At 35.6% G+C, this 26565-nt stretch overlaps 1 protein-coding gene and 1 long non-coding RNA gene across 2 annotated transcripts; both read right to left on the reverse strand.

Moving 5' to 3' along the window:
- Positions 1 to 23: 23 nt before the first annotated feature.
- LOC136283384 (uncharacterized) lies at positions 24 to 2703 on the reverse strand. Its single transcript, XR_010718753.1, has 4 exons — positions 2643 to 2703; positions 2151 to 2210; positions 555 to 620; positions 24 to 87 (listed from the first exon to the last, which is right to left on the reverse strand). It is a non-coding gene; the product is annotated as an uncharacterized lncRNA (long non-coding RNA).
- Positions 2704 to 3005: 302 nt separating this feature from the next.
- Positions 3006 to 19250, reverse strand: LOC131795917 (dentin sialophosphoprotein-like). The gene is made up of 22 exons (XM_066172496.1): positions 19187 to 19250; positions 17342 to 17407; positions 17061 to 17132; positions 16145 to 16210; positions 15692 to 15757; positions 15330 to 15386; positions 14931 to 14999; positions 14260 to 14325; positions 13817 to 13882; positions 11222 to 11287; positions 10864 to 10920; positions 10663 to 10719; positions 10451 to 10513; positions 9341 to 9406; positions 9182 to 9247; positions 8836 to 8901; positions 8635 to 8685; positions 8431 to 8502; positions 7472 to 7537; positions 3923 to 3991; positions 3251 to 3316; positions 3006 to 3100 (listed from the first exon to the last, which is right to left on the reverse strand). Exons 1-22 carry the CDS (start codon positions 19248 to 19250, stop codon positions 3006 to 3008), a joined length of 1452 nt encoding a protein of 483 aa, XP_066028593.1.
- Between the last annotated feature and the right edge of the window lie 7315 nt (positions 19251 to 26565).

Raw genomic sequence — 26565 nt, forward strand, 5'->3', positions numbered from 1 at the left:
AATTACTGTTTTCTCTCTCACCTGATAAAAGCTTATCCTCCAAATTCACCTTTTCTTGGTTTGCTGAATCTTTCCCTTCCGAAGTAGCTAAAAATTAGGAAAGAATCAAACATAGTGGGTTGCACTTTGGACTTTTCCTTTAAACAATGAAGAATAATACATTCATAGAAATTAACTTCCCTACTTTGTATAGAACGTCAAATATGATCAAGAATAATAATTGCACCCTTTTCACGGGGGCACATAGAGGAAAGAGTGTTCATAGTTCAGTTGAGTATAAATTTACGTCTAGTTTGTGGCGACACATCAAATAAAAAGATATCTGGCGTATGATCAAGTGCCTATATTGGACATGGAACCCATTGAAGTGGTATCCTAAGGGCGGGGAAATTACAAACAAGTGAGGAGTGCCGCGAGTATTTAGACCTGCTGGACCAGGAAAAATTTCAGAATGATAAGTTGAATAACAACATATTGAATAATTTCTGTCCATCATCGGCGCAAACTCTGCATATGTGAACAATTTCTGAAAAGCATTTAACTGCTTTTCTCACCTAATGAACTTTTGTCAGTCAAGTCCTGGTTTCCTTCGGCTGCTTCAACTTGCGCCTCTTTGGTAACTAAAAAAAACAAAGAATATTAGTGGTCATAAAAACTGGAATATTTGAAAAGCTTTTCTATTAATTTCCACCATCCTCTGATATTTTTATTGGGGTTTTCCTCTTAGCATCACAGTATGAAAGACTAAAATAACTTTAGAAACTGAAAAATATAAATTTCTCTGTTACTGTATAGCTTACGGCTCTGAAAGAATCTCTTGGTTATTTCTGTCTTAATATCAACCCACAGAAAAGTACTCATTCTGTCACTTTTCAATCTTTAAAACACTCTATTGTCTTGAAACGTTTCATTTGAAGTAACTAAAACTGTGCTTTTGGTAAAAAGTTTCCTTAAGTGAATTTCCACAACACTTGTCTGTTAACGTCTTCTTAGCCGCGTAAACATTCAAGATCAAGTAACAAGGTGCGAGGAAAACAATGAAATTGTTTAACGTTACAAATACTTGTAAACAATAAGAGATTGCTTTGAAATTAAGGAAACTGTGCCAATCAATGTTGTGGTTCTTTAGTCGACGATGTTCAGAAATGTGATTGTTGACATCACCATTTCTCACGGCGATCTTTTAAACTGCTCCTTGTTAGTTCTGTTCGTAATTGAATATTCTCTGGAGTTTTTATGGGTTTTGCCCTCGTCTTGGTGCCGAAAATCTTGGTTAAGAACGCCTGGCAGTCTTTTGTAGAAAAAAGATCTGCGCATATTTTACTCAAAACGGCGCAGCCTCTTTTTTAGACTCAGTAGCCCTAATTTTGTCTGTTAAAGAAATGACAGGGAAAAAATTCACACTTTTAAGTTTTGTCACGTATTTGTGTCTTCTATAAATTCCTCGTGTGCTCCATATTTTTATATCGTGATTACGGATAAAAAGCCAGTCCATCATTCGCAGGTACAATTCTTGCTCTAAACTTGTGATAGTGCGATTGATAGCTGGGCGATTGATAACCAAGATTATTTGGTTTGCTCATTATAGTTTACAAATCTCGGTTCTAGTTGTTGTATCATATCGTTACAATCATAACGGTGTGCACGTGCTCTCTTATGCCGTCAGAAAATCACTGGAAGTACAGTTCGTGCTCTTATAGTGAAATAACACGTGGACTCTTAGTCAAAGCTGTGCACGTGGTTCGTCATTCGCTGATTTTCATTAGTTTGATAGTTGACATCACCATTGATCGTTGCTCGTTCGTCTTAAGTCAGTCATTTGTTCGCGCCCTTTCCTATCTCCCTGTCTCTGAAGTTGGGAATCGGCGCAGTTCATCTAATAAACTGCACCTTGTCTGTTGTTTGAATCTTCCTTATCTTTAATGTTAATTAGTAACAGAAGTTCTTTTTGCCTTCGTTTCATAAACCTCGACTTCGTCTCGGTAACGCAATATTCAAAAACTTCTTAGTCAAAATCCAGTCCGCTCAGTCACACCACATACTTGGTGAAATACACGTTCATGTGATTTTCAGAAAGTAATCTATGTATATTAAATTCCACCTAACTCAGTCTTTTAAGGACCTTCATTTCTCTGCGCTTATTTACTTACCTACTAAAGGAGCATCCTTCATATCCACTTTTTTCTCAACAGAAGTAGCTTCACTCTTGTCTGTCAATGAAATTACAACGAAATGGTTTTTACTCTTTTTTGTGTCATCAACTGATCAAAGAGGCAACTCATGGACTAAACTTGTGATAATGCGATTGATAACTGGTCTGATAGACTGTCGAGATACCAAGAATATTCGCTTTGCTCATCATGTAGTTGACAAATTAATGAAGGGGGTAAGTTTCTAAAAAAAAAAAAATGTGGTGCTGCGTCGGTGGGAGAGTATAACGGGGTAATAAACTGAGTTGATAACGTAAATAAGCAACCGTAAAGAGTTTTAAAGCTGACATTTCGAGCATTAGCCCATCGTCAGAGGGAATGGCTCTGATTCACTATCAACCCAGTTGATAGTTGAAAAAATTTCAGTACTAGTTGTCGTGTTATTGTTAACTCTAAAAGGAAACCTAAAGATGCTTGTTTCTTTTTTCTCACCTGATAAACTGTTATCAGCAAAGTCCAGGCTTCCAACAGCTGCTGTTGAGGAGGCCTGTTGACCAACTTAAATACCAATACATGTAAATAGTAGTAACACTCGTGATTTTTTAAAAATTCTTGTTTTCTTCATCTCCTAATATATTCAAGGTTTTTCTCCTAGGTGTAAAAATATCTAAGATAGAAATCGGTTTGGAGAGTGAAAAATGTAAAACGCATGGTTATCTTGCCGATTTAAGCTGTAAATAGTTTCTTATTTATTTTTATCCTAAATATTAACCCCCCAAAAAAGGCATCAGTCCCTCCTCAATCTTCGAAAAGCTCTCTTGATTTGCAACGTGTTTCTCGGTGTTTAATTGACGCTTAACTTTTAACACGCACTCCGTGTTTGCTATAATCACTTGTACCTGTTGATTTGCCATCATCGTCGTCTGACTCCTTCTTGAATCCAGATAGACCTTGGAATGGTAAAAAAGAATATTTTACTTTGAGCAAGGAAACTTTTTAGCCGTAATGATTCAGTTGTTTGTGTTTAACTAATTTTCATAGGTCTTTTTTCACTCACAAACTTGAAAAGTGCAATTCATTTACTGTTTTATCTCTCTCACCCGATGAAAGCTCATCCTCCAAATTCACCTTTTCTTGGTTTGCTGAATCTTTCCCTTCCGAAGTAGCTAAAAATTAGGAAAGAATCAAACATATTGGGCTGTGCTTTGGACTTTTCCTTTAAACAATGAAGAATAATACATTTATAAAAATTAACCTCTCTTCTTATCACAGAACGTCAAATATGATGAAGACAAGAAATTGCACCTTTTTTCACCCCTGTTTTTTTGTGATTATTTCTTTTCATTGCTGCCAAGTTCTCGAGCTTTAGATCATTGAATTAGATGGGGCTACCTATTAATTCTTTTCAAATCATAATTCAATCAATAAACCAGACTTATGATTACAATATACTTCTATACTATTTACGGCTTTTTTCTGTACTTGCGGAACTGCCGATCTCTAAATCTTTGATTTTTCCAAATGATGAAACTTGAATTTTCCTCAAGTCGAAAATTCCGAAAAAAAGAAGGGTATGAATGATCGTCATCACTGTCTTCACGATCATCAACGTCATCATATTATTGCCACTCTTTACTCTTTTCATTGTCTTAAATTCTTTTTTCTTTTCCTAGGACCACTATGGTCATGTAACAATTAATTATATAGAGTCCATTAGAGATATTTTCCTCCTTTGAATGTGTTTGATTTCAAATCAAGTCAGTCCTACTTACCTGCTATGGACAAAGAAGCATTAAAATCCATTCCGTTATCACTTGAGGTAACTTCGCTTTTGTCTGCCTCTGAAATTATAACCAAAAGTTGTATCTCATCTGAGTTGAGTTAAATGCGTTTTGGTACAGTTAACAAATAGAGAAGCCTTGACTGTGCTCTGTTCTGTTATAGAGCACGCAGGAAGCGGCTAGAGCACGAAAGAAGTGTAGGGAGAAACACGAGACGTAGTCGAGTGTTTCTTCCCACTTCTTGAGTGCTCTAGCCGCTTCCTAAGTGCTTTGTAACTGAACAGAGCACAGTAAAGGCTTCTCTATTTTTTTTTATAATAAAGAATCCATTAAATTACCCAAGCATTACTTTCAATTTTCAAAACAAACTTTATTTCCAAAGCGAACAACAATGTCATCAGCATACTCTATACTCTCATAAAGCACGCTACAATATGCCAATCAGAATCCTTGTTAGAATGGTTGAAATAATCTGATTGGCTGTACAAGACTAAAGCTGTCAAAAGTGTCAAACCATCAAAGTTCACATTCTACGATAGTTTACAAACTAAAATAGTTCGGCAAGTCCAATTTAACACTTTTGCCTGAAGTTTTTTAAGTCTCTAATACAGAATCTTAAAGTGAAATGTTCAGTGAACTTCAGCCGAATTATGGCTCATAAAAACACGCGAGTTTTTTCCACATGACACGGTAGAAAACAAACTCTTCAAGGCGAGTGTTTTTTGAATGAACGACAACCGAATTCACCGGAACATGAAGATCGCTCGTGATGACAGCGCCGCAAAACTCGGCTGCAGTGACTGATGTGAATTGCCACTCAACGTATCGGAAAGGATATCAGAGTAAGCTCTTATTTTTTCACTCGAAGGGCGGCCGATGTAGTTTCCGAGGCTTGCTTTACTCTGATGACCGGAGATCGCCATGATGAGCCGCGATGAACTTTAGCATGATCATATTCGTTCAGACACCGTCATGATTAGTATGAATTTTTAACAATTATTCCAGTTAGGTTATATTTTTCATCATTTCTGTTTTGTTCTGTTTTGTGTTTGAACACTGAACTTTATATACTTTACGAGTGTTAGCTGTTATATACTTTACGAGTGTTAGCTGCGTTTGATTTTTATTACCGTACGTAACTGCTTGCAATCTAACTGAGTGTGAAAATCTTTTGTTTTTCCTTTGAGGATTTTCGTATCTGCTCACGTTTTAATAACGTAAATCACGGCGCCTGGTATGTTTACAAACCTTTGTTTGATTCTTCTGTTGCTACTTGCCGGCTCGCTTCAGTTCCGAAATTTCACTTTCAATTATCGGAAAAAAGCTAAAAAGAAGTCCAGGAAAAGGTCGAACATAGTACTGGCGTGACAGCTTTAGCTCAGCTCTATGCTCTATTTAACAAATAGGTTCCAAGTTGCCGTGCGTCTGTTTAGTAATAGATCACACTGATGTTCTTACCACATTTTGACGTCCTCTGTGATCTATTACTAAACAGACGCACGGCAACTTGGAATCTATTTGTTTTATATAATAAAGAATTTTAAAAAGTTTTAATGATGAAGTCGTCTATACGTCTGTCCTCCAATAGATCATAAGTGAGAACCAATCAGAATGCGTGCATAACTGAGCTTACTACATAAACTCTCATAGAGCACGCTCTTTCAACCAATGACAGCGCGCGTTATATCCGAACTTTATTATAATTTAGTTTAGTGCATCTGAAAGGTCTGTTGTCTGTTTAAGTTTAGCTCAGGTTAGCTAAGTAAAAGTTTTCGTTTAGGCGGGGGCACAGAGGAAGGAGTGTTAATAGTTTAGTTGAGTATAAATTTACGTCTAGTTTGTCACCAAAAAGATATCTGGCCTATGATCAAGTACGCATATCAGACATTGAACTTGTCACACCTATTCAAATGGTATCTTATGGGCGGGGAAATAACAACGACAAACAAGTGAGGAGTGCCGCAAAAATTTAGACCTACTGGACCAGGAAAAATTTTACAATGATAAGTTGAATAATTCTGTCCATCATCAGGGTATGCTCTGTTCTGTTATTATTGCACAAGTCAACAATTTCTGAAAAGCATTTAACAGTTTTTCTCACCAAATGAACTGTTGTCAGGCAAGTCCTGGTTTCCTTCGGCTACTTCAACTTGCGCCTCTTTGGTGACTCAAAAAAACAAAGAATATCATTGATCATAAAAACTGGAATATTTGAAAAGCTTTCTTTTTATTTCCACCATCCTTTGATATTTTAATTGGGGTTTTTCCCTTAATATCGCAATATGAAAGAATAAAATAACTTAAGAAACTGAAAAATATAAATTTTTTTCCGTTATTGTGTAGCTTATGACTGTGAAACAATCTCTTGGTTTTTTCTGTCTTAATATTAACCCACAGAAAATTATTTAGTCAGTTTTCAATCTTTAAACGCTTAATTGCCTTGAAACGTTTCATTTGAAATAACTACAACTGTCCTTTCGGTAAAAAGTTTTCTGGAGTGAATTTCCACACCACTTGTCTCTCAACGGCTTCTTAGCCGCGTAAACATTTAAGATCAAGTAACAAGGTGCGAGGAAAACAATGAAATTTTTTAACATTGCAAGTACTTGTAAACAATCATAGATTGGTTTGAAGTTACGGAAACTGTGCAGACCAATGCCACAATTGAAATATGATTATTTTGCTCAGTTTTAAACAAAAACGATTCCAAGGTTTTTTTGGATAATCTTCCTACAGATGTAAGCTTTCAAACTGTCTGAGTGTTACACTTATTACTTATACCTATTAATTTGTTATCATTGCCATCTGATTCCTTCTTTAATGCAATTTGGCCTCGAATTATGAAAGAAAAAACATTTCCCTTTGAACTAAGAACACTTTTAGTTGATGATCCATTGTTTGTTTATTTCAATGTTTATTTCATAACGTTTGTTGTACTCAATGCCCATTGACTTAATTTATTGCTATCTACTTGGTGAAAACATTATTTGATGAAAAAAAACCTAAAACTGCGGACTGGCCCTCTGGGGAAGTTCAATTGGACTTTCTAATCTGATTAGACATATCTAATTTGTTAACATGTCTTTGTCATGGAAAACGGCTTTATGAAATTGAACGCGCGAAGGAATTTTTCGAAGTGTTGCTCGCCTAAAAATTTTTCGGTGGTTTTAAAAATGGAAACAGAATTTAAGCCCTTACTGAGCACAGATTTCTAGCTCTGAATTAGATAGTGGAAGATTTCTGAAATGGTGACGACAGTTTTGAGGCTTTCAGGTAATGAGTGAGGACCGGTAAGTTGGTCAAGTTTTTGGGCCATAATTTGGTGCAAATGGTTAAAAACACTGACTTTTGGTGACGATATTGCTTGGAATGAGAGAAAGAGGATATATAAAAAATTAGAGTGAAAACCCTTAGGGTTGGATTAAGAAGATCTTAGTATGTTTAATGATATAATTTACTCCGTGTGTTGACAAACTCTTCCATTGCGAGCTCTTGTGTTATGGCACATACAAAAAAGCTGATCAACAATCAATTTTTTACCTGATGAGTTGTTGAAAGGAAAGTCCTCGTTTTCTTCAGCTGCCTCAGCTTGTGTCTCTATGATAACTAAAACGAAACAGGTGATGATGATAATATAATCAGTTGTGACCTGTAATTAATGGGGTACGTTTCTAAAGGAACTGTGGTGCTACGTCGGTGGAAGAGTATAACAGGGTAATTTGGTATCATCAGCTGAATTGATAACGTAAATTGACCACTGTTTCAAGAGTCAAAGCTGACGTTTCGAGAGTTAGCCGTTCGTCAGAGCAACCGTGACCTGTCATAGTTTTTTTTGTGTTCCCCTCACTCTCTTGATTTTTACTCTTCTGTTGGGAAGAATCAGCCTTAAGTAGGTAATCCAGCTTCCGAAAGAGTCTTGGAGAGTCCCAGGCAATATTGTGGTTCATTAGTCGCCGATGTTCAGAAATGTGATTGTTGACATCACTATTTCTCACGGCCGATATTTAAAACAGCTATTTGATAGTTTTGTTCGTAAATACATGTTCTCTTGAGTTTTTACGCATTTCGCCTCCGTTTTGGTGCAGAAAATCTTGGTTAAGAATGCCTACTAGTCTTTTGCAGAAAAAAAAAAAAAGATCTGCGCATATTTTACTTAGAACGACTCAGCATCTTTTAGACTTAGTAGCCTTAATTTTGTATGTTAAAGAAATGACAGGGGAAAACTTCACACTTTTGAGTTTTGTCACGTATTGTGTCTTCTATAATTTCCTCGTCTGTCCTTTTTTCTATCGTGATAGACAAAAAGCCATTCCACCACTCACAGGTACAATTCTTGCTCTAAACTTGTGACAGTGGAATTGATAAATGGGCTGTTAGACTGTCTAAATACCAAGATTACTCGGTTTGCTCACCATTGTTTGCAAATCTCGGTTCGAGATGTAGTATCATATCGTTATATTCATATAAAAAATCTATTAAGGCCTCATGTTTTCCCTCACCTGGTGAACCGTTGTCAGCAGTAGCCAGGTTTTCATCAGCTTCCATGTTGTCCTCTTTTCCCACTGAAATACCTATACACAGTAATAGTTAAAACGCTCACTATCTGTGATGATCTCTGATGATGACCAAGATTTATATTTCGATCTGTATTCAGACTTAAATTCAGGCATATATTCATTCAGTGTTATATCGATCTCTTGTACCTTTTGGTTTGCTTCCATCACCATCTGATTCCTTCTTGGATATAAAATGATCTTGAAATAGCAACGAACACAAATTTACATGAGCAAAGAACACTTTCAGGGTTCAGTTTGTTCGACGGTGTGTTTGATTTTATCGCGCGTGTTGTATTCAGTGGTTACAAACTTAAATCACCCATCTCTTTTCTGTTTTATTTCTCTCACCTGAAGAATGTTTATCATCCAAAGCCAGATTTTCTTGGATTGCTTTAACTTTATCCTCTGACGTACCTAAAAAAATAGAAAATAGTTAAACATATTGGGGTGAGCTTTGGAAACTGTTTGAAGGATCATAATTTGCTAGAAAGCAACTAACAGATATGTTTATAAATACAATACATCAATGTAGTCTTGTAGTCTTTTTGGTCCAAGGTTTTCCTATTGTTGCTTTTTATTGCTGTTAAGCATTAAGATAGATGCTGCTGTTTATTGATTGAAGCAACCAACGCTCACTCAATAAATCAGCCATTATAACCATAAATGCACACCAAGAGATGGTATAATCCTTTACCTGTTGAACTCTCGATCTCTATATCCTTTGATTTTCCAGAGAAAAGGACTTGACTTTTCTCCTGGTCTAAAAGTATAATAAACAGATTGTTCAAATGCTCATCATCACAATTATCGTTGTTGCTATTCATCAGTTCATTTACTGTTTTATCTCTCTCACCTGATGAAAACTCATCCTCCAAATTCACCATTTCTTGGTTTGCTGAATCTTTCCCTCCCGAAGTATCTAAAAATTAGGAAAGAATCAAACATATTGGGTTGTGCTTTGGACTTTTCCTTTAAACAATGAAGAATAATACATTTATAGAAATTAACCTCCTTTGTATAGATCGTCAAATACGATCACCCCTGTTTGTTCGTGATTGTTACTTTTTATTGCTGATGAGTTCTCAAGCACTAGATCACTGAATTAGATGTGGCTGCCTATTAATTCATTTCAAATCAAAATTTAATTAATAAGCCAGATTTATGATTACAATATACTTCCATACCATGTACAGTTTTGTTCTGTACTTGGAACTGCCGATCTAAAATTTCCCCAAGTCGAAAATTCCAAAAAAAAAAGGGGTTTGAATGATCGTCATCACTGTCTTCACGGTCATCAACATCATCATATTATGGCTACTATTTATGCTTTCATCATCTTAGATTCTGTTTATTTTTCCCAGGTAGGACCACGTAGGTCATGTAACAATTAACTGTATGGAATCTATTAGATCAATCAGTATCGTGGTTCGTTAGTGGACGATGTTCAGAAATGTGATTGTTGACATCACCATTTCTCACGGCCGATCTTTCAAACTGCTCTTTGTTAGTTTTTTACGTAAAAAAATGTTCTCTTGAGTTTTTATGGGTTTCGCCTTCGTCTCGCTGCCGAAAATCTTGGTTAAGAACGCCTGCCAGTCTTTTGCAGAAAAAAGATCTGCCCATATTTTACTTAAAACGGCGCAGCATCTTTTAGACTTAGTAGCCTTAATTTTGTCTGTAAAGGAAATGACGAGGAAAAAACTTCACACTTTTGAGTTTTGTCGCGTATTGTGTCTTTCGTATGGCCTTTTTTATATCGAGATAGATAAAAAGCCTTTCCAGCGCTCGCAGGTACTATTCTTGCTCTAAACTTGTAGTAGTGCGATTGATAACTGGGCTGTGAGGCTGTCGAAATACCAAGATTATCCGGTTTGCTTATTATACTTTACAAATCTCGGTTCGAGTTGTAGTATCATACTGTTATAATCATAAAAAAATCTGATAAGGCCTCATTTTTCCTCACCCAGATAACTGTTATCATCAGCAGCAAGGTTTCCATCAGCTGCCATGTTGTCCTCTTTTCCAACTGAAATACCAAAACAAATTAACAGTTAAAACACTCCCGATCTGTGATGAATTTTGTTTTTCAACCTCGAATACATACCAAGATTTAGATCTAGATTTAATTTCGGACTTAGGCTCACATTCATTCAGTTTTACATTGATCTCTTGTACCTTTTGGTTTGCTTCCATCATCATCATCAACTGATTCCTTCTTGGATGTAAAATGATCTTGAAATAGCAAACAACACAAATGTTACTTGAGCAAAGAATACTTTTAGTGTTCAGTTTGTTCGTGTGTTTGATTTTATCGCGCGTGTTGTACTCAGTCAAACTAAAATCCCCATTGTCCCTTTTCTGTTTTATTTCTCTCACCTGAAGAAAGTTTATCATCCAAATCCAGTTTTTCTTGGATTGCTTTAACTTTATCATCTGACGTACCCAAGAAAATAGATAATAATTAGACATATTGGGTTGTGCTTTGGAAACTGTTTGGAAAGAATGAAGGATAATAAATTTTGAGAAAGCAATCAATAGACACGTTTATAAACACAATACATCAGTAACAGTGAATGTAGTCTTTTTGGCCCAAGGTTTTCCTATTGTTACTTTTTATTTCTGTTAAGCATTAAAATAGATGTTCCTGTTTATTGATTTACAGTAACCAAAGCTCACTCAATAAATCAGCCATTATGACAATAAATGCACACCAAGAGACGGTTTAATCCTGTACCTGTTGAACTCCCGATCTCTAAATCCTTTGATTTTCCAGAGGATAGAACTTGGCTTTTCTCCTGGTCTAAAAGTATAAAAAACAGATTGTTTAAATGCTCATCATCACAATTATCATTGTTGCTATTCATCACTTGTGCTATCATTATTATCATTACTGTTATCAGAATTGTTCTTGATAAATTTGACAGGATAATAAAAGTCATAGAATAATGAATGTCACAATAGGAAACTATTTACGGTCGATTGGAATTTTCGTGATAGCCTAGTTGTAAACTTTCCTGTTAGACTATCAAAATAGATAAATATTTGCCCATTAAAAGAAAAAAGAAACCCCTGTTGCGAGTTGTGGTAAAAAGATCGGCGCTAAACACATTTCACCATTTTTTTTGTTTGCTAATGCTTTGTCCGCAAAGAAATGGTTTTCTCCTGCTCCTAACTTAAGTTGCGCCTCTTCAGTTAAACCAAACAGCAGTTAGTATTACTGGTATCCAAATTACAACATCCAGCACTTTTTCTTATTATTCTCGATCCTCCTGTCTATTTGGGAGTTTTTCCCTCCTGTATTTCAATTTCAAAGACAAAAATAAATTTTGAAACTAAAAAAAAATGCACGAACAAATGTTTTAAGTAACAAGTGCTATTATGAGTCTGGGAAATCATTCTTTTCTTATATATGCAGTCAGAAAATTATTGGAGGTACAGTTCGTCCTGTTGTATTAAAACAACACGCAGACTCATAGTCAACGGTGTGGTTCGTCATTCGTTGATTTTCAGCAGTTTGATTTCAGTCTTTTTTTAGCGCCCTTTCCTATCTCTTTGTCTCTGATGTTGGTGATCGGCGCATTTGATCTAATAAACTGCACCTTGTCTGTTGTTTGGATCTTCTTTGTCGTTAATGCTAATTAAAGCTCTGTAATAGTGTGGTTTGATCGTCCGGGTGAGTGTAGTCCTGAGATGTACTGTTGTCTGTAGTGGTGACTAACGTTTCGACAACCTGAGCGGAAGTCATCATCAGAGTCAAGTGAATAGTTTTTGTCAGTCGAATGTTCTTAGTTCGGTTTGCATAAACTGAATGATCAGTTTCTCCGTGATGTTATGGGCTCTAAGACTCAAGTGGCGTAGGTCAGTCGTGATTGGTCGGTCTCGATCCGTTGGTGAAGTTAGGTCGTTCTGCTCGGTTCGTTTGTAATATCAATGTCGTGAATGAGTCGTTTGTATGGTGCCGGTAGTGGTTGACACCTGTTGTGGGAAGTCTGTTCCAAGTTGGTAAGCCAGCTTTCCAGGGTCAGTCGTTGAAGTAGTTAGTGTTGTAGGTTAGGCATTGCGCAGAGTCCCAGTCAATAGTGTGGTTCGTAAGTCAGTGATGTTCAGCAATGTGATTGTTGACATCGCCTTTCCTCGTCGCTCGTCTATGTTCAGTCAGTCTAGTTGTGAGGTTTTCTGCCGGTCTCACCGGTGTAGGAGGCGTGACAGTCGGAGCAATTGATCTTATACACTGCTCCCTGTCTGTTCCTCGGTTCGTCTTTTTCTCTGACGTTAGTCGGCGATAGTCGTAACAGTGTCAAGTAATTCAGTAGATATCAGTTGTTTCAGTTTGTCATGTAGTTGTTTTGTTTTGTTCCTATAGCATTTCAGTCTTCTGTGGCAATCATTTATCCGCGCTTTGACCAGTCGTCTGCAGGTGGCTTTAACTATCTGGATGGCCTCCTGTGTGTTCAACGGGGACTTAAGTTTGAGCCCGACCGGAACAAGGCCGTGAACTTTACAGCGGATATAAAACCAGAGTTGTTGTCGTATTTGTCTGACAGTGCTTGCGTAGGTGATGTAGTCGTTCATAAGTCTTTCGCTCTGTCGTCCAAGTGAACGTAAAAGTGAAGTAAATGGTTCGAACCCGGAGGTAACATGTAATAGTGTAGTTTGAAGCTCTTTTTGTTTTCGTTTTATAAACCTCGACTTCGTCTCGGTAACGCAATATTAAAAAACTCCTTGGTCAAAATCCAGTCCGCTCAGTCACCCCACAAACTTAGTGAAATACGCGCGCAAGTGATTTTCAGAAAATAATGTTTGTATATTAAATTCCATTTAACCCAGGCTTTTAAGGAATTTTATTTCTCTGTGCTTCCTAACTTCATATCCACTTTTTTCTCAACAGGAGTAGCTTCACTTTCGTCTGTCAATGAAATTACAACGAAATGGTTTTCACTCGTGTTTCTGTCATCAACTGATCAAGGAGGCAACTCATGGACTAAACTTGTGATAATGCGATTGATAACTGGTCTGTTAGACTGTCGAGATGCCAAGAATATTCACTTTGCTCATCATAGTTGACAAAATAATAAAGGGGATAAGTTTCTAAAAAACCGTGGGGCTGCGTCGTTGGGAGAGTATAACAGAGTCATTAACTGAGTTAATAACGTAAATTAGCAACCGTAAAGAGTTTAAAGCTGACATTTCGAGCACTAGCCCATCGTCAGAGCCAATGGCTCTGATTCACTATCAACTCAGTTAATAGTTGACAAAATTTCAGCACTAGTTGTCTTGTTATTGTTAATTCTAAAAAGAAAATCTAAAGATGCTTGTTTCTTTTTCTCACCTGATAAACCCTTATCAGCAAAGTCCAGGCTTCCAACAGCTGCTGTTGAGGAGCCCTGTTGACTAACTAAAATACCAATACATTTATAAGTGATAATACTCATGATTTTTTACAACTTTTGTTTTCTCCATCTCCTAATATATGCAAGGTTTTTCCCCCAAGTGTAAAAATATCTAAGACCCAAATCAGTTTCAATTGGAAAGTGAAAAATGTAAAACGCATGGTTATCGTGCCGGTTTAGGTTAAAAAATAATTTCTTCCTTATTCTATCCTAAATATTGACCCTCAAAAAGTGATCAGTTCCTCTTCAATATTCGAAAAGCTGACTTTAGTAAAGGAAACATTTAGCCGTAATGATTCAGTTGTTTGTGTTTCAATCATTTTCATAGGTCTTTTTTCACTCACAAACTTGTACAATTAATTTATTGTTTTATCTCTCTCACCTGATAAAAGCTCATCCTCCAAATTCACCTTTTCTTGGTTTGCTGAATCTTTTCCTTCCGAAGTAGCTAAGAATTAGAAAAGAATGAAACATATTGGGCTGTGCTTTGGACTTTTCTTTTAAACAATAAAGAATAAAATATTTATAGAAATTAACCTCCCTACTTTATACAGAACGTCAAATTTGATCAAGAATAATAATTGCACCCTCTTCACCCCTGTTTGTCCATGATTGTTACTTTTTATTGCTGCTGAGTTCTCAAGTATTAGATCATTGAATTAGATGTGGCTGCCTATTAATTCATTTCAAACCAAAATTTAATTAATAAACCAGACTTAAGATTACAATATATTTCTATACTATTTACAGTTTTGTTCTGTACTTGCGGAACTGCCGATCGCTAAATCTTTTATTTTTTCAAATGATGAAACCTAAAAATTTCCTCAAGTCGAAAATTCCCCAAAAAAAGGGGTTTGAATGATCGTCATCACTGTCTTCACGGTCATCAACATCATCATATTATGGCTACTATTTATGTTTTTCAGTATCTTAGATTCTGTTTACTTTTCCCACGACCACCAGGGTCATGTAGCCATTGATTACATGAAGTCCATTAGAGATATATTGCTATTATGAATATGTTTGATTTTAACCCAAGTCAGTCCAACTTACCTGCTACGGACAAAGAAGCATTAAAATCCACTCCGTTATCACTTGAGGTAGCGTCACTTTTGTCTGCCCCTGAAATTATAATGAAAAGTTGTATCTCATCGAAGTTGAGTTAAATGCAGTTTGTAAGCCTTCAGATATAGGCTTTCAAACTGTCTGAGTGTTACACTCATTACCGACTTATGCCTATTAATTTGTTATCATTGCCATCTGATTCCCTCGTCATTGCAATTTGGCCTTGAATTGTATGAAGAAAAAACATTTACCTTTGAACTAAGAACACTTGTAGTTAATGTGATCTATTGTTTGTTTATTTCAATGTTTTTTTCATAGCGTTTGCGGCACTCAATGCACACTGACTTAATTTATTGCTCTCTACTTTCTTTTCTTTGTTCCTCTCACCTGAAGAAAGCTCATCACCAAAATCCAGTTTTACTCGGATTCCTGAAATTTTATCTCCTGACGAGTCCAATACACAGAAATGAATCATTTAGCTTGGGTTGTGATTCGGAAAATGTTTCAAAATCAGGTTAGTGCGGAAGGATACTGAACTGATAAAATGGAAACACCTGACCTCGCTTACAGCGTCTAATATATATTTTGGCCTTAGTTTTGTTTAGTTACTTTTGCTTTTGTTGAGTTCTCAAGCATTAAAGCATTAAACCAGATGTGACTGAGTACTGATTCAAACAAGCATTTATTCAAACCGGCATCTATATAATTACAGTATCCTTCCATACTATCCTCATTGTTCAATTCTGTACCTGTTGAAGAGCCAATCTCTGACTCCTTTACTTTTCCTGCTGATAAATCTTCACCTTTCTCCTCGTCTAAAAGTAACAAGAGAGGTGGCTTTAGTGATCATCATCACCATCGTGTCGTCGTCATTATTATCACTATGATGATTATAATTATTATAGTCATTGTCATTATCGGTACTGTTGTCATCATCGTCATCATCATCTTCGTCACTGTTATCATTAACTATTATCAATTATTATGTTATTATTATTAGACATAAGATATCGGTCTCAGGACGTCCTGGGTGGTGTTACCCCAGTTTATTGTGTGTGGTCTTTTACAGAAAACTTGATTGTTGGACTGACAAGATAATTAAGTAGTTGCCCATCATAAGGACAAACCTCTGATGTGAGGTATAGTATAAAAATCCAAACCAAAAACCTAACAGACATCGAATTGTTCTTTTTGTCCTTTACCTGATGAACTTTGGTCAGGATGGTCTTGTTTTCCATCGGCTCCTTCAACTTTTGCTTCTTTGGTAACTTAAAATAACAAAAAGTGTTGTAATGTAAAGTCATTTGCAATGAAAATTCGGAAAATTTTTGTTTTCTTAGTCCTTTAAGATATTTGTGTGTTTTTCCCTTGACGTTTCCATTTTAATACTGAAATAATGAAACAGACTGAAAAACTTAAAATTTAAAAATTTTCCTTAACTCGTTTTTGCTATTTGGAGCTTACCAAATAATTCTTTTTCGAATTTTCGTATAAATATTGAATTAACAAAACTAACTCAGTCCTTTCAGTCCATTTCTGACGGTTTACCGACTTCTTTGCGTCGCAAAGTTTTTGACGCACCAGTCCAAGGCATTTTGCTATTCAGAACTAGACAGTGTCAAGTTCTGCTGCTCTCTTAACAATAGATTTGTATACTTTTCAAGAAATAGATAGATAGATAGATAGATAGCCGGATAGATAGATAGATAGATAGATAGATAGATAGATAGATAGATGAAAACACAAGTGTTAGTGAAGTCTACTTTGCTATTTGAACGCTTACTTGATAACTTGTTATCACTGAAGAAGTGCAAAAAAATAATTTCCTGGCGCGACAAGACCATAAATTTTTCGTTTTAATTAATAAAAAAAAGCTTGCTGAACTATTTTTAGAAAATTTAGTTTGATTGTTTTGTTCATATCGTGAAAAAGGTAGAATTCATCATTCATTATGGTGAATGCCCTGAGGTATAATCATTTGTCTCACGATGTGGCCAGTTCAAATGCATATTATTTCTACAGTTGTCAAGAAACCCTCACTAATTTCGCGAAATTTATCAGAAAAAACTATTTATGATATAGAGTCATACACATTCAACTCACGCTTGCTACTTGTACCTGTTGATTTGTGACCAGCGACATCAGACTCCTTCTTGAATACAACTTGACATTTCTCAATGTCTAGGGACACTAAGCAAAATAATTTTTTCATTCTGAGTTCAGAGTGTAAAGTACACTAACTCGACTCGCTTACTGCGATTTGAATTTTTCTTTTTGCTTCATATTCAGTGATCAGTTGATTATTTATTTTCATACGCTTCTTGTTCCAGGTCACTTTCCTTCTTAAACATCTTACAAACTTGAAAGGTGCGATTTATTTGCTGTTTTGTTTCCCTCACCTGAAGAAAGCTCGTCAACCAAATCCAGTTTTTCTTGGACTTCCGGGACGCTACTTTCTGACATACCTAAAATAGAAGTCACCTCAGTGTTAGCGTGACTCTTCTGCAAATGAAACTGTGAATGCGACTGCTTCAAGACTCTTTCGGCTCGAAAAAAAGGATGATCTGAAGGTCTAAAATGCTGCAACTAGTTATTATTATTATCTTCGACGCGTTCCCAAAGGTACACACTGTTTTCGCAACTCAAATTTGGATTTTCAAAATCGTTTTGTTTTTCGGGAATCACCAACCGTTGTTGGTTTATCTCATTTAATCAGTATTTTTATCTATTGCTCTTAGTGCGGACTCCTCCGTAAAAATCTAAATCTGTCGTTGGTTTGTCTCACATTCTTTACATGTAGCTGAAAATTTAAATCGATTTGGAATTTGGTAAATGAATAAAGGGGGTAACTTTCTAGAGAAACTGTGGTGCTGCGTTGGTGGGAGAGTATAACAGGGTAATTTAGTATTATCAACCGAGTCAATAACGTAAATTGGCCCCGTAGTTACAACTCGGTTGATAATACAAAATTACCCTGGAACTTGGTAAGTCACTTTGATTAAAGAGGACAATACGGATTTCAGGTGGTTACTTTAACTTCAAGTGAAACGGGGAGTAAACAGAGAACACCACACGACAACTACAGAATTATCATGGAAAGTCACAAGAAGATCAAAAGACATTCTCAAAATTTGAAAAAGAAATTTAAAACGAAAATTGTGACGTTACTGTTCAAAGTTACATTCTATGAATCAAAGCTTCTCAATGCAGCCCATAAATTTTGCAAAATTAATACTGGTTAAGTCCAATATTTTTATTTGTTTGATTCGTAGTTTTTTTTCTTGACTGAATAATGCCGAAGTGTGGTTCGTCGGCGGGCGTATCCATGAATTTTGGAACTCTGTCGATCATGAAACCTCATCGGTAGTTACTGTTTATGAATTTCATGAAGATGGGTAAAACAATGGAAATTAAAAATAAATGGAACAATTTCCAAATGCATCGGATAATTAACCTTTTAACTCCCAAAAGATCTCATTAGTGATTCTCCTTACTGTCTGCCATACAGTTCTTGTGATGTTAGTTTGGAGAATTTGCTATTGGATCAACTTGTAATCCCCTTACTGATATTTTTCTTTATTCTCATCACTTGTCTGCTTGATGTTGTATTGATATTGTAAGGAGAAATTCTGTCTTGGTCACTCATGGGAGTTAAAGGGTTATATAAGCGAAGAAATTCCGCACGGTGTCGAGGCAGATTTATTTACCAGTTGTTTTTTATGTGATGTACATTGCGCGCCGTAATTTCAAATTAAAAATAAAACAAAACCGAAGAAAAACAAACAAACAAAAACAATACTAGCGCACAAATGTACCTTTCTGCGTTATTACTATCATAATTAATCTAATGGCCGCTCAATTTATCGTCAGAGAAGTTAGTACCCTGAACCACAGATAATTTTCACCACGACCGTTTTTTCCCTTAATTTGTGAACGTTCATGTATTTCGCATAAAAAAAAGCTGCGAAGATGTCGACATTGTAGCGATAGACTTTGAGAGGGTAAATCCTCAGCACAAACTGGCTGGTTCCAAAGTTCAGGGGATAGCCTGCACGTACTACCTCTAACATCGCAGCAAAACAAGCGGTTAGGTCCGCAAGGTGTGAAACCTGTAATTTCTCTTCCATTTGTTGATGGCAACGCCATGATAGAAATTCATCTTTATCCTCATTTAAAATTAGATATATTTGTCCGTCTTTCCCCTGAGTGCATGCTACAATTTGTTGAAATATGTTTTCTCTCACCTGAGGAACTCTCGCTCTTCAGACCTAGTTCTTCTTTTGATTGCAAAACTTTATCTTCAGCCATAACTAAGAATAAAACAGAACCAAACCGGTTTGCTTTGAGTCACTGATATTCGTTTGAAAACGATTCTGAATGAAAAGGTAAAACAGGAGAACATGTCACAGTCAAAAAACCTTCGGGAAAATTTTAAATGTGTCCTTTAATGGTTGATTAACCTAATCAGGATAGATATCAAAATATTTTGTTGGACCCGCTGAGACTGAACATGTAGTCTTTAGCTTCAGAATAATGAATCTTCGACTTCCAGTCATGATTTTATTACCAGAAAATTTTAAGCTTTGCTTTCAAGACGTGAAAGCCACTGAAAAGCGTGTGGATTTCAATAAACGCGCGTAACGACGGTTGATCAACAAGATCAAGATGCGCTGCAGCTGTGTGGTAAAGTTAAATGCAACTCCCCTGCTCCCTGTATCAGAAGTACTTGCCACCTATATTACCCTTTTACACCCTGACATCAGAATTCATATTCTCCACACTGTTCTCAATGCATTTCCCGTGACTGACCAGGAGAATTAATCTATTGATCAAGAATTTCTTAAGTCTGAGATCATTAATTACCTTAATCCGCGCTTTCAATCGGCTTCCGTAATCCTATGTCTGTACTGAAAATAATTACATATCATTCAGGCCTTTTATTTTTGACATGCGTGAAAAAGAAATTCGATGATTTACGCTGGCACTTCCACAAGGAAATGAACTGGTGGGATACCAGCATTAGCTTCCTTCGAGTAAGGAAAAAGCTCTGAGCTTCAAAAGAATTCGGAAAGGAGCAACGACAGAAATAAAGTAAACAACGGATCAAAAATGTGCCTGGCTCCCAACATGTGACTTCTTAGCTCAGTTGATAGTAGCGCCAGAACTTTATCGATTCGCTATATTTCATCTGTCCATTTAGTAACTGAAATACCCTGCAAATTTTAAAACGATAACCTAGCGGTATGAAGTCGCTCTAAAAGTCACTCAGACGATTTTTGAACCTTCAGAAATCGTTTTTTTTTTAATTTTTGAAATGATATACGGAAGAAATGATAGAAATAATATAAACAACGACTAATTATTAGCTACTTTCTGGGCTCAGTTAAATGAAACTGATTTAAAAATGAATTATTTTCCTGTTCATTGAAATCAAGGGCTCACTTTTTTCAAAAAAATTTGTTCATGTTGTAAGCAGCCGTGCTTGCCGGTATGTTCAGATTGATGGCCAGTAGGAAAATTGAGTTCTCTAACGGGCACGGTTGAGTGAAGCTTTTTGAGAATTTTCCTCATCACAAAAATTGCTTTCAATTCTGTCAAGACTACCGGTAACAATCGGTCTGCATTCAGTGGCCAAGTTGAACGCAATTTCGCCCCCAGGGACTTAACGTTTTGAACCGTGAAGCCCCTGGGTACAAGATCTTGCCACATAAAACACAACGCATGCATGTCTGGAAATTGTGGGGGCTTTAGTTACACGTTTTATTGAGGTTTGCCTTTTATTTATAGCTTTCGAACGAGTTTGTTTCTTTCTGATCAATAATAGCTAATGAAATTTTTTTTCAGCAAGGGTGAAATGGAGAAGTTTACAGAAACTTGGATCAGAAGGATTTGTTTACATCCAACCTGGTAAGACATGCACTTTACTTTGTAACAAAATGCAGCTCAACGGGAATCTTACAGTTAAATAACCTTCCATTGAACTCACAAGGCTCTTTTGCTTTTACGAATGCACAAAAGGTGTGATATTATTTTTATATGAATGAACTTCGAAAATGATACCAGCTTCAAACTCATCGTTTGTGGAGGAACCTGTTAGAAAAGGTGGAAGTCACAACACTAAACGGCTTAGGAAAATAACACTGACAAAGCAGAAAAAATGGACAGGTTCTTACACCAAGATACCTAGCGGAAAAGTGGAGGAACATACCTTCCTTGGTCAAACGTACTTTGAAATTATTGTAGCCAAGGTAGAATTGTGCGAGTCATGAATTCCTGTTTAGCTAACTAGCTTACCAACTCACAGTCTGATTGTGCTCAGTGCTTAGTTCCAGTAAATATCTATGCCCCCAATGAATGGCTTTTCAGCTTAAACTCCCCTTCTTACCGTTTGAAGGAACATTTCTGTATAACCTCATCTTGTTCTTAAACAGAGCAGTAGTCCCAAGTGTAATCTATTGCTTTCCCATTGGTTTCTTTTATCCAAGTACAGTACTGTATTCTACAATTTCCCTTAGAAAATTTTCATGTAAAATGACTTAAATGATCCCTCTCCCCTGTAATATTCGATACAATAAACATGGAACTTCATCTTTCAAAAAGTTCCAGACAGTTCAGTACTTAGTTTTTCCCAGTTTTCATGTAGTGTGAAGCAACAAGGAGTATTACAACTACTTCCTGGATGGGATGTTAGTCCATAACAATGTGACCTCCCAACATTTCATCAGGCTTCCTTGTCAGTTCCCCTGTACCCATTTGTACTCCGGGTTGAAGAGAGGCACTATGAAAGTAATTAAAAGTCTCTTGCTTAAGAACTAACCTTCACCAACTAACCCTAACCCAAGGCAACACTTTGATTCAGCTAGGTCTTGAACCCAAACCTCTGGATGCAGAATCAGGTGCACTGATCATTAGGCTACTGTGTCCCCCACAGTCAGTAAAGTGGACTGACTAACAAATAATTACTTGTACAGAGTATTAATTAAATGATAAATAAATTTTAACTGTTAACCCTTAATACACCCCAACATCAATTTAACAAATAGATTCCAAGTTGCCATGCGTCTGTTCAGTAATAGATCACAGATGACGTCAAAATGCATGGCAACTTGGAATCTATTTGTTTTATATAATAAAGAATTAAAAAAAGTTTTAATGATAATGTCATCTATATGTCTGTCCTTCAATAGATCATAAGTGAGAACCAATCAGAATGCATGCATAACTGTTCCCTGTACATTTACTAGGGTGCTGACAAGGAGAATTTGTCTAACAATCAAGAATTTCTTTAGTTAGTAATCATTTTCTTTATTCTCATGACATTAAATGTGTGATTCAGTTGTAATATTGTAAGGAGATTTTGTATGCTAGTCAGTGAGGGGTGTCTTTAAAAGAGCTGTTGTTGTTATCAGTGATCGTTTTTTGAATACTTGATCAGAATGTTTTAATCACAGTCAAGAAATTTTTTTTCTTAACCAATTTCTAAAAGTAAGGCAGTTTTTCTGAAAATCATTGGGGAAACCTTGAGCAATTATTAAAGGAAGTGGCCCTTATACTGACAAGTTGCTTGACAATTAATTCTTTATTTTAACACCAACTAAAGCTATGCTATAAGGACTCTAATAAGACCAGTAGTGCTAGTTTAAACATACTAGATGGCCTAACTGACCAAAAGAAAACTAACCATGTGTGTTTTATGTTATTAATCAATTATTTTATTGGATTTGCAGAGTTGAAAGATGAGGATGAAAACGGGATTCAAAGAGGATTGGATAATTGGAATGGGAAACGCACAGGAGATTGATGACGGAGAACTCGGCAAATTGTAAGTTGTTTGACTAACTTTACAGTAACAAATCAGACTATCCAAAATATTCTCATGATAACAGTGTTGTTACAAAAATACAAAGTAGAAAATGTTATTACAAATATGCACCCTAAGTCATTATATAAAGTTTCCTTGAAGGATTGCATTTTTGTAACCACCTTCCGCGTAGAAAAAGCCTTAGATGTCTCCTAGAAATACTTCTGTGAAAATAGTACAAAAGATTATGAACTGATACCCTGAAAATTCTACAGGGCAATAACTATCCTTTTACGCTCTTTGGAAGTTGTTTAATGGCAAATGCATATCATATTTAATTTGATGAATGTAACTTGGACATCACCTTAAAGATAAGCCATTTTTTAATTACACCCATGTTGCTGATATTATTTTGAAAGAGAAATTTAAAATCTGTTTTAATTATGGAAGAAATACTTTCCAGGTGGAAAACTAGATATTTTTTTCTTGACTGATTGGAGCAAACACAGTTAATTTTCTTTTCTTAGAGAGCAAGAGGTTGTTTTGTTGGCATATTTAATCAGGGTGAAGGTGTTGTTTTAATTAGTATTAATCAATTGTTAAATCCAAATTTTACTTTCTCAGAATGAAATAACACTCTTCTGTCACAAATGACAGGTTCTGAATCTAGATGAGAGATAACCTGATGTGAGTGCTATTTTGATAGAGACTGAATTTTTTTTCCTAGAAATATAAAAGTTGTAACTCTAAGATTTTTATTAAGCCTAAGCAATTACAAATCAATTATCTTTTTAATATTACTTAATTTCTAAGGGATGAAACCTCAATCAAAAGAAGCAACCATTTCAAGTAATGATTAGGTCATCAAATAATTTTTAACGGGCAGAAAGTGTCCACAGAAAATTTTATGCGAATTTAGTGAAGTGAAGTAATTTCAATTGCTGAATTTTCTATTATTTGGAGGATTTGCTTGTGAACAAACCTTGATCAGTTTCCTTATCTTTTGAAGGTAGGAAAAAGTTACTGTAGAAATTATGGATATGTTCCTTAAAGTTCTCTCTTTGGTGAACATTAAAGGTTGATTTCTTCCAGCTGTTATCTTTCTCAGGAGGGCTGGAAACATTCCCATAGGTATCTCTCCTAGTGTTCTGTGTCGAAACAGAACATTTAAAACGAGTAAGATTGTTGACTATTGCTTCAGAATTCAGTAATGTTTTCATTGAATATCAGACAAATTCTACTATAGTTCTTGTTATGAGGTCTTCAAAAGGAGTTTTCATCTGGGAGATTGCAAGATGTTTCTTTTGGTATTTAACCTTTTCACCATCAAAAACAGAAGATTTACATGTCAACACTTTTGCAGGAAATCAAGGCCATTCTCAGTTCTTATACATTTAAATGCCTTGGTGAAATGATTTGAAGAAGTTCTTAGCTAAATGAAAGCAGATTTTTCTAATTAACCCACAAATGCTATTATTTAAACTCCAGAATGTCCTCCCCTTACAATGGATATTATACTTACACTGTAGGAGAATACTTACCACACCAAACTGTTGCTGAGAAAATTAAGTGTAAATAGTTCAAAGAGGAACTTCTAAAGATAAGAAAACTGATCTTTTCCTTTATCTTCTTCTATTTACTGGTACATGTCAATAGAATTTCTTAATTTCTAAGCAGAGCCTTTGCCCTTTGTATGAGAAAAAAACTTTTCTGTGTAAAAAGGAAAGACAGGTTTTAACTCAAACACGGCATTTCTAAACATGGGATAGTACATGCAGTATGTGTCATTTGAAATCTTTAATTTTTAACTAGTTATAGATCAAAACCATTGCTGAGCAAATCCATCCATAACCAAAAAATGTTTTAAATGAGGGTCAAGATTAGAACAAAAAAAAACTCCTGTTACTGAATGTTTAGTTTGTTGCATTTGCATTTTGATTTCTATGGCAAAATCCATGTTAAGAATATGTAGTGTGTTCAATCTGTTCCCATAACATTTCATTCCTTTGCACTAAGTGTGGCAAAGGTTTCCCTTAGTCAGTGCTCTAGAGCTTTGTTGTTGTAGAGTTATTCCCTTAGCAAACCAAGAGCTAACTTTTTACAAAAGAATCAGCTGTCATTGTGGGATGGATTTTCAGAAACCAAGGTTAGGAGAATACACAGCCCCTTTGAGCTTGTGTTTACACCAGTATCCACCTGAGGCTTTGCACTGTGCACGCACTTGATAATTAACTTCTTATGACCTCTTTATCAACTTGCTGAGGTCATATTCCATGGTGATGGAACCTTTAGAATAAAGGGGGTAAGTTTCTATTGAAACCGTGGTGCTATGTCAGTGGGAGAGATTATACCAGGGTAATTTAGTATTATCAACTGAATTGATAGGGTAAATTTGCCACTGTACAGAGTTTAACAGCTGATGTTTCGAGCATTAGCCCTTCGTCAGAGTGATTGAGACTGTTACCTTAGGAAAAGTCTACTAATAGTGACATCACTGACCTGTACCTAGTTTTAAGGGTAGTCTCAAAACTTACCTTTTGAGCCAAGCTTTTTGTTTGTTGCCTCCAGTAATGAAGTGTTTTTATCTTCTTAAGGGAATCATAGGGTTTTCTTTTCTTTCTATGTAACTTTATAGTAATTTTAGTTAGCTGCCATTATCATTGAAATTTTTTTATTTGTTTAAATTTTATTTTAATTTTTTTATATTTTTTATTTTACTTTAATTTTTTTATTTTCTGCAAAGGGTATTGGATCATTCATATCTGTGCATCATATAAATTCTAATTATGCTCATTATGTAATAAATTGTCCATTGCTAAAATATTCTCACTGCCCATGTCTGGAATTTTATAGCATGACACCTACAATCTTCTAAAAATAATTGTTTAATGCCTTCTGAGCTTGGTATTTTTAGTGTTTTACTTAGCTCTTTAACTCCCATGGGTGACAAGACAATATCAGTTCAGCAAAAAAGTGATGAGAATAAAGAAAAGTATCATTTAGGGGATTATTTGATCCAGTAACAAATTCTTTGAAGTAGCATCATAAGACTGGTATGGCAGACAGTAAGGAGAATTATTATTTGGAGTTAATTGATTTTTATGGATTTTCAAGACAGTAATAATTTTTTTAATGTTAATTTTGTGGAAAATTTACAAATGATCCACTTTCATTGCTGCTTTGATCAAGGTGTTTATTAGATTTTCAGCATTTGCATTGCAGCATTTACTCAAGGTTGCCATAAGCTGTAAGGTGACATTTATTTCAAAATCATGTTTCTCAATTCACTTAATAACAGTAACTCTGTATTGACAATATCAACAACAGCTTGGTGATAACAATTGAAAAACTTGTGACCTTGAGGGTATCATTTTGATATACTGTAATTATTCAGCTATAAGCCAAGTTATTTTCACTCAAAGTAAAGCTTCAGTTTTTTTGTGCATGTGTTTTATGCAGGGGAACCTTTGTTAACTTTCATCTTTTCATTGCATAGCTTTTTTACAAATTTCATTTGAGAGAAAAGCAGTTTTTAGTGTAAATTTATGCACAATTCTTGGGTCTTTGTTTTCATGTACATAAAGTCCAAGAATAGGTCTTGACTTATTCATGTTGGTTCACCCTTTAATTCCCAAAAGTGATGAATGTGTAATTTCTCTTTATAATGTTCATACATTATCCAGCAAATAGGTGATGAGAATGCTTCTCAATTAGAATTTGTTATCTTGATTTAACACCAAATTCTTGTTACTAATTTATAAGGAAATAAGTAGCAGCTAGAAGAGAGAATTAACAGCCATATCTTGGAATTTAAAGGGTTGA

Source organism: Pocillopora verrucosa, chromosome 9, assembly GCF_036669915.1.
Source record: "Pocillopora verrucosa isolate sample1 chromosome 9, ASM3666991v2, whole genome shotgun sequence".
NCBI lineage: Eukaryota > Metazoa > Cnidaria > Anthozoa > Scleractinia > Pocilloporidae > Pocillopora > Pocillopora verrucosa.

Excerpts from the sequence above, each read along its gene's own strand:
- LOC131795917 (XM_066172496.1), bottom strand. The coding sequence starts at position 19,250 with ATGGCTGAAGATAAAGTTTTGCAATCAAAAGAAGAACTAGGTCTGAAG. Across the intron at positions 8,686-8,835 it reads GGATGATAAACATTCTTCAG|ATCATTTTATATCCAAGAAG; the intron begins GTGAGAGAAATA and ends TGCTATTTCAAG. Across the intron at positions 7,538-8,430 it reads TGCTGACAACGGTTCACCAG|TTATCATAGAGACACAAGCT; the intron begins GTGAGGGAAAAC and ends GTTTCGTTTTAG.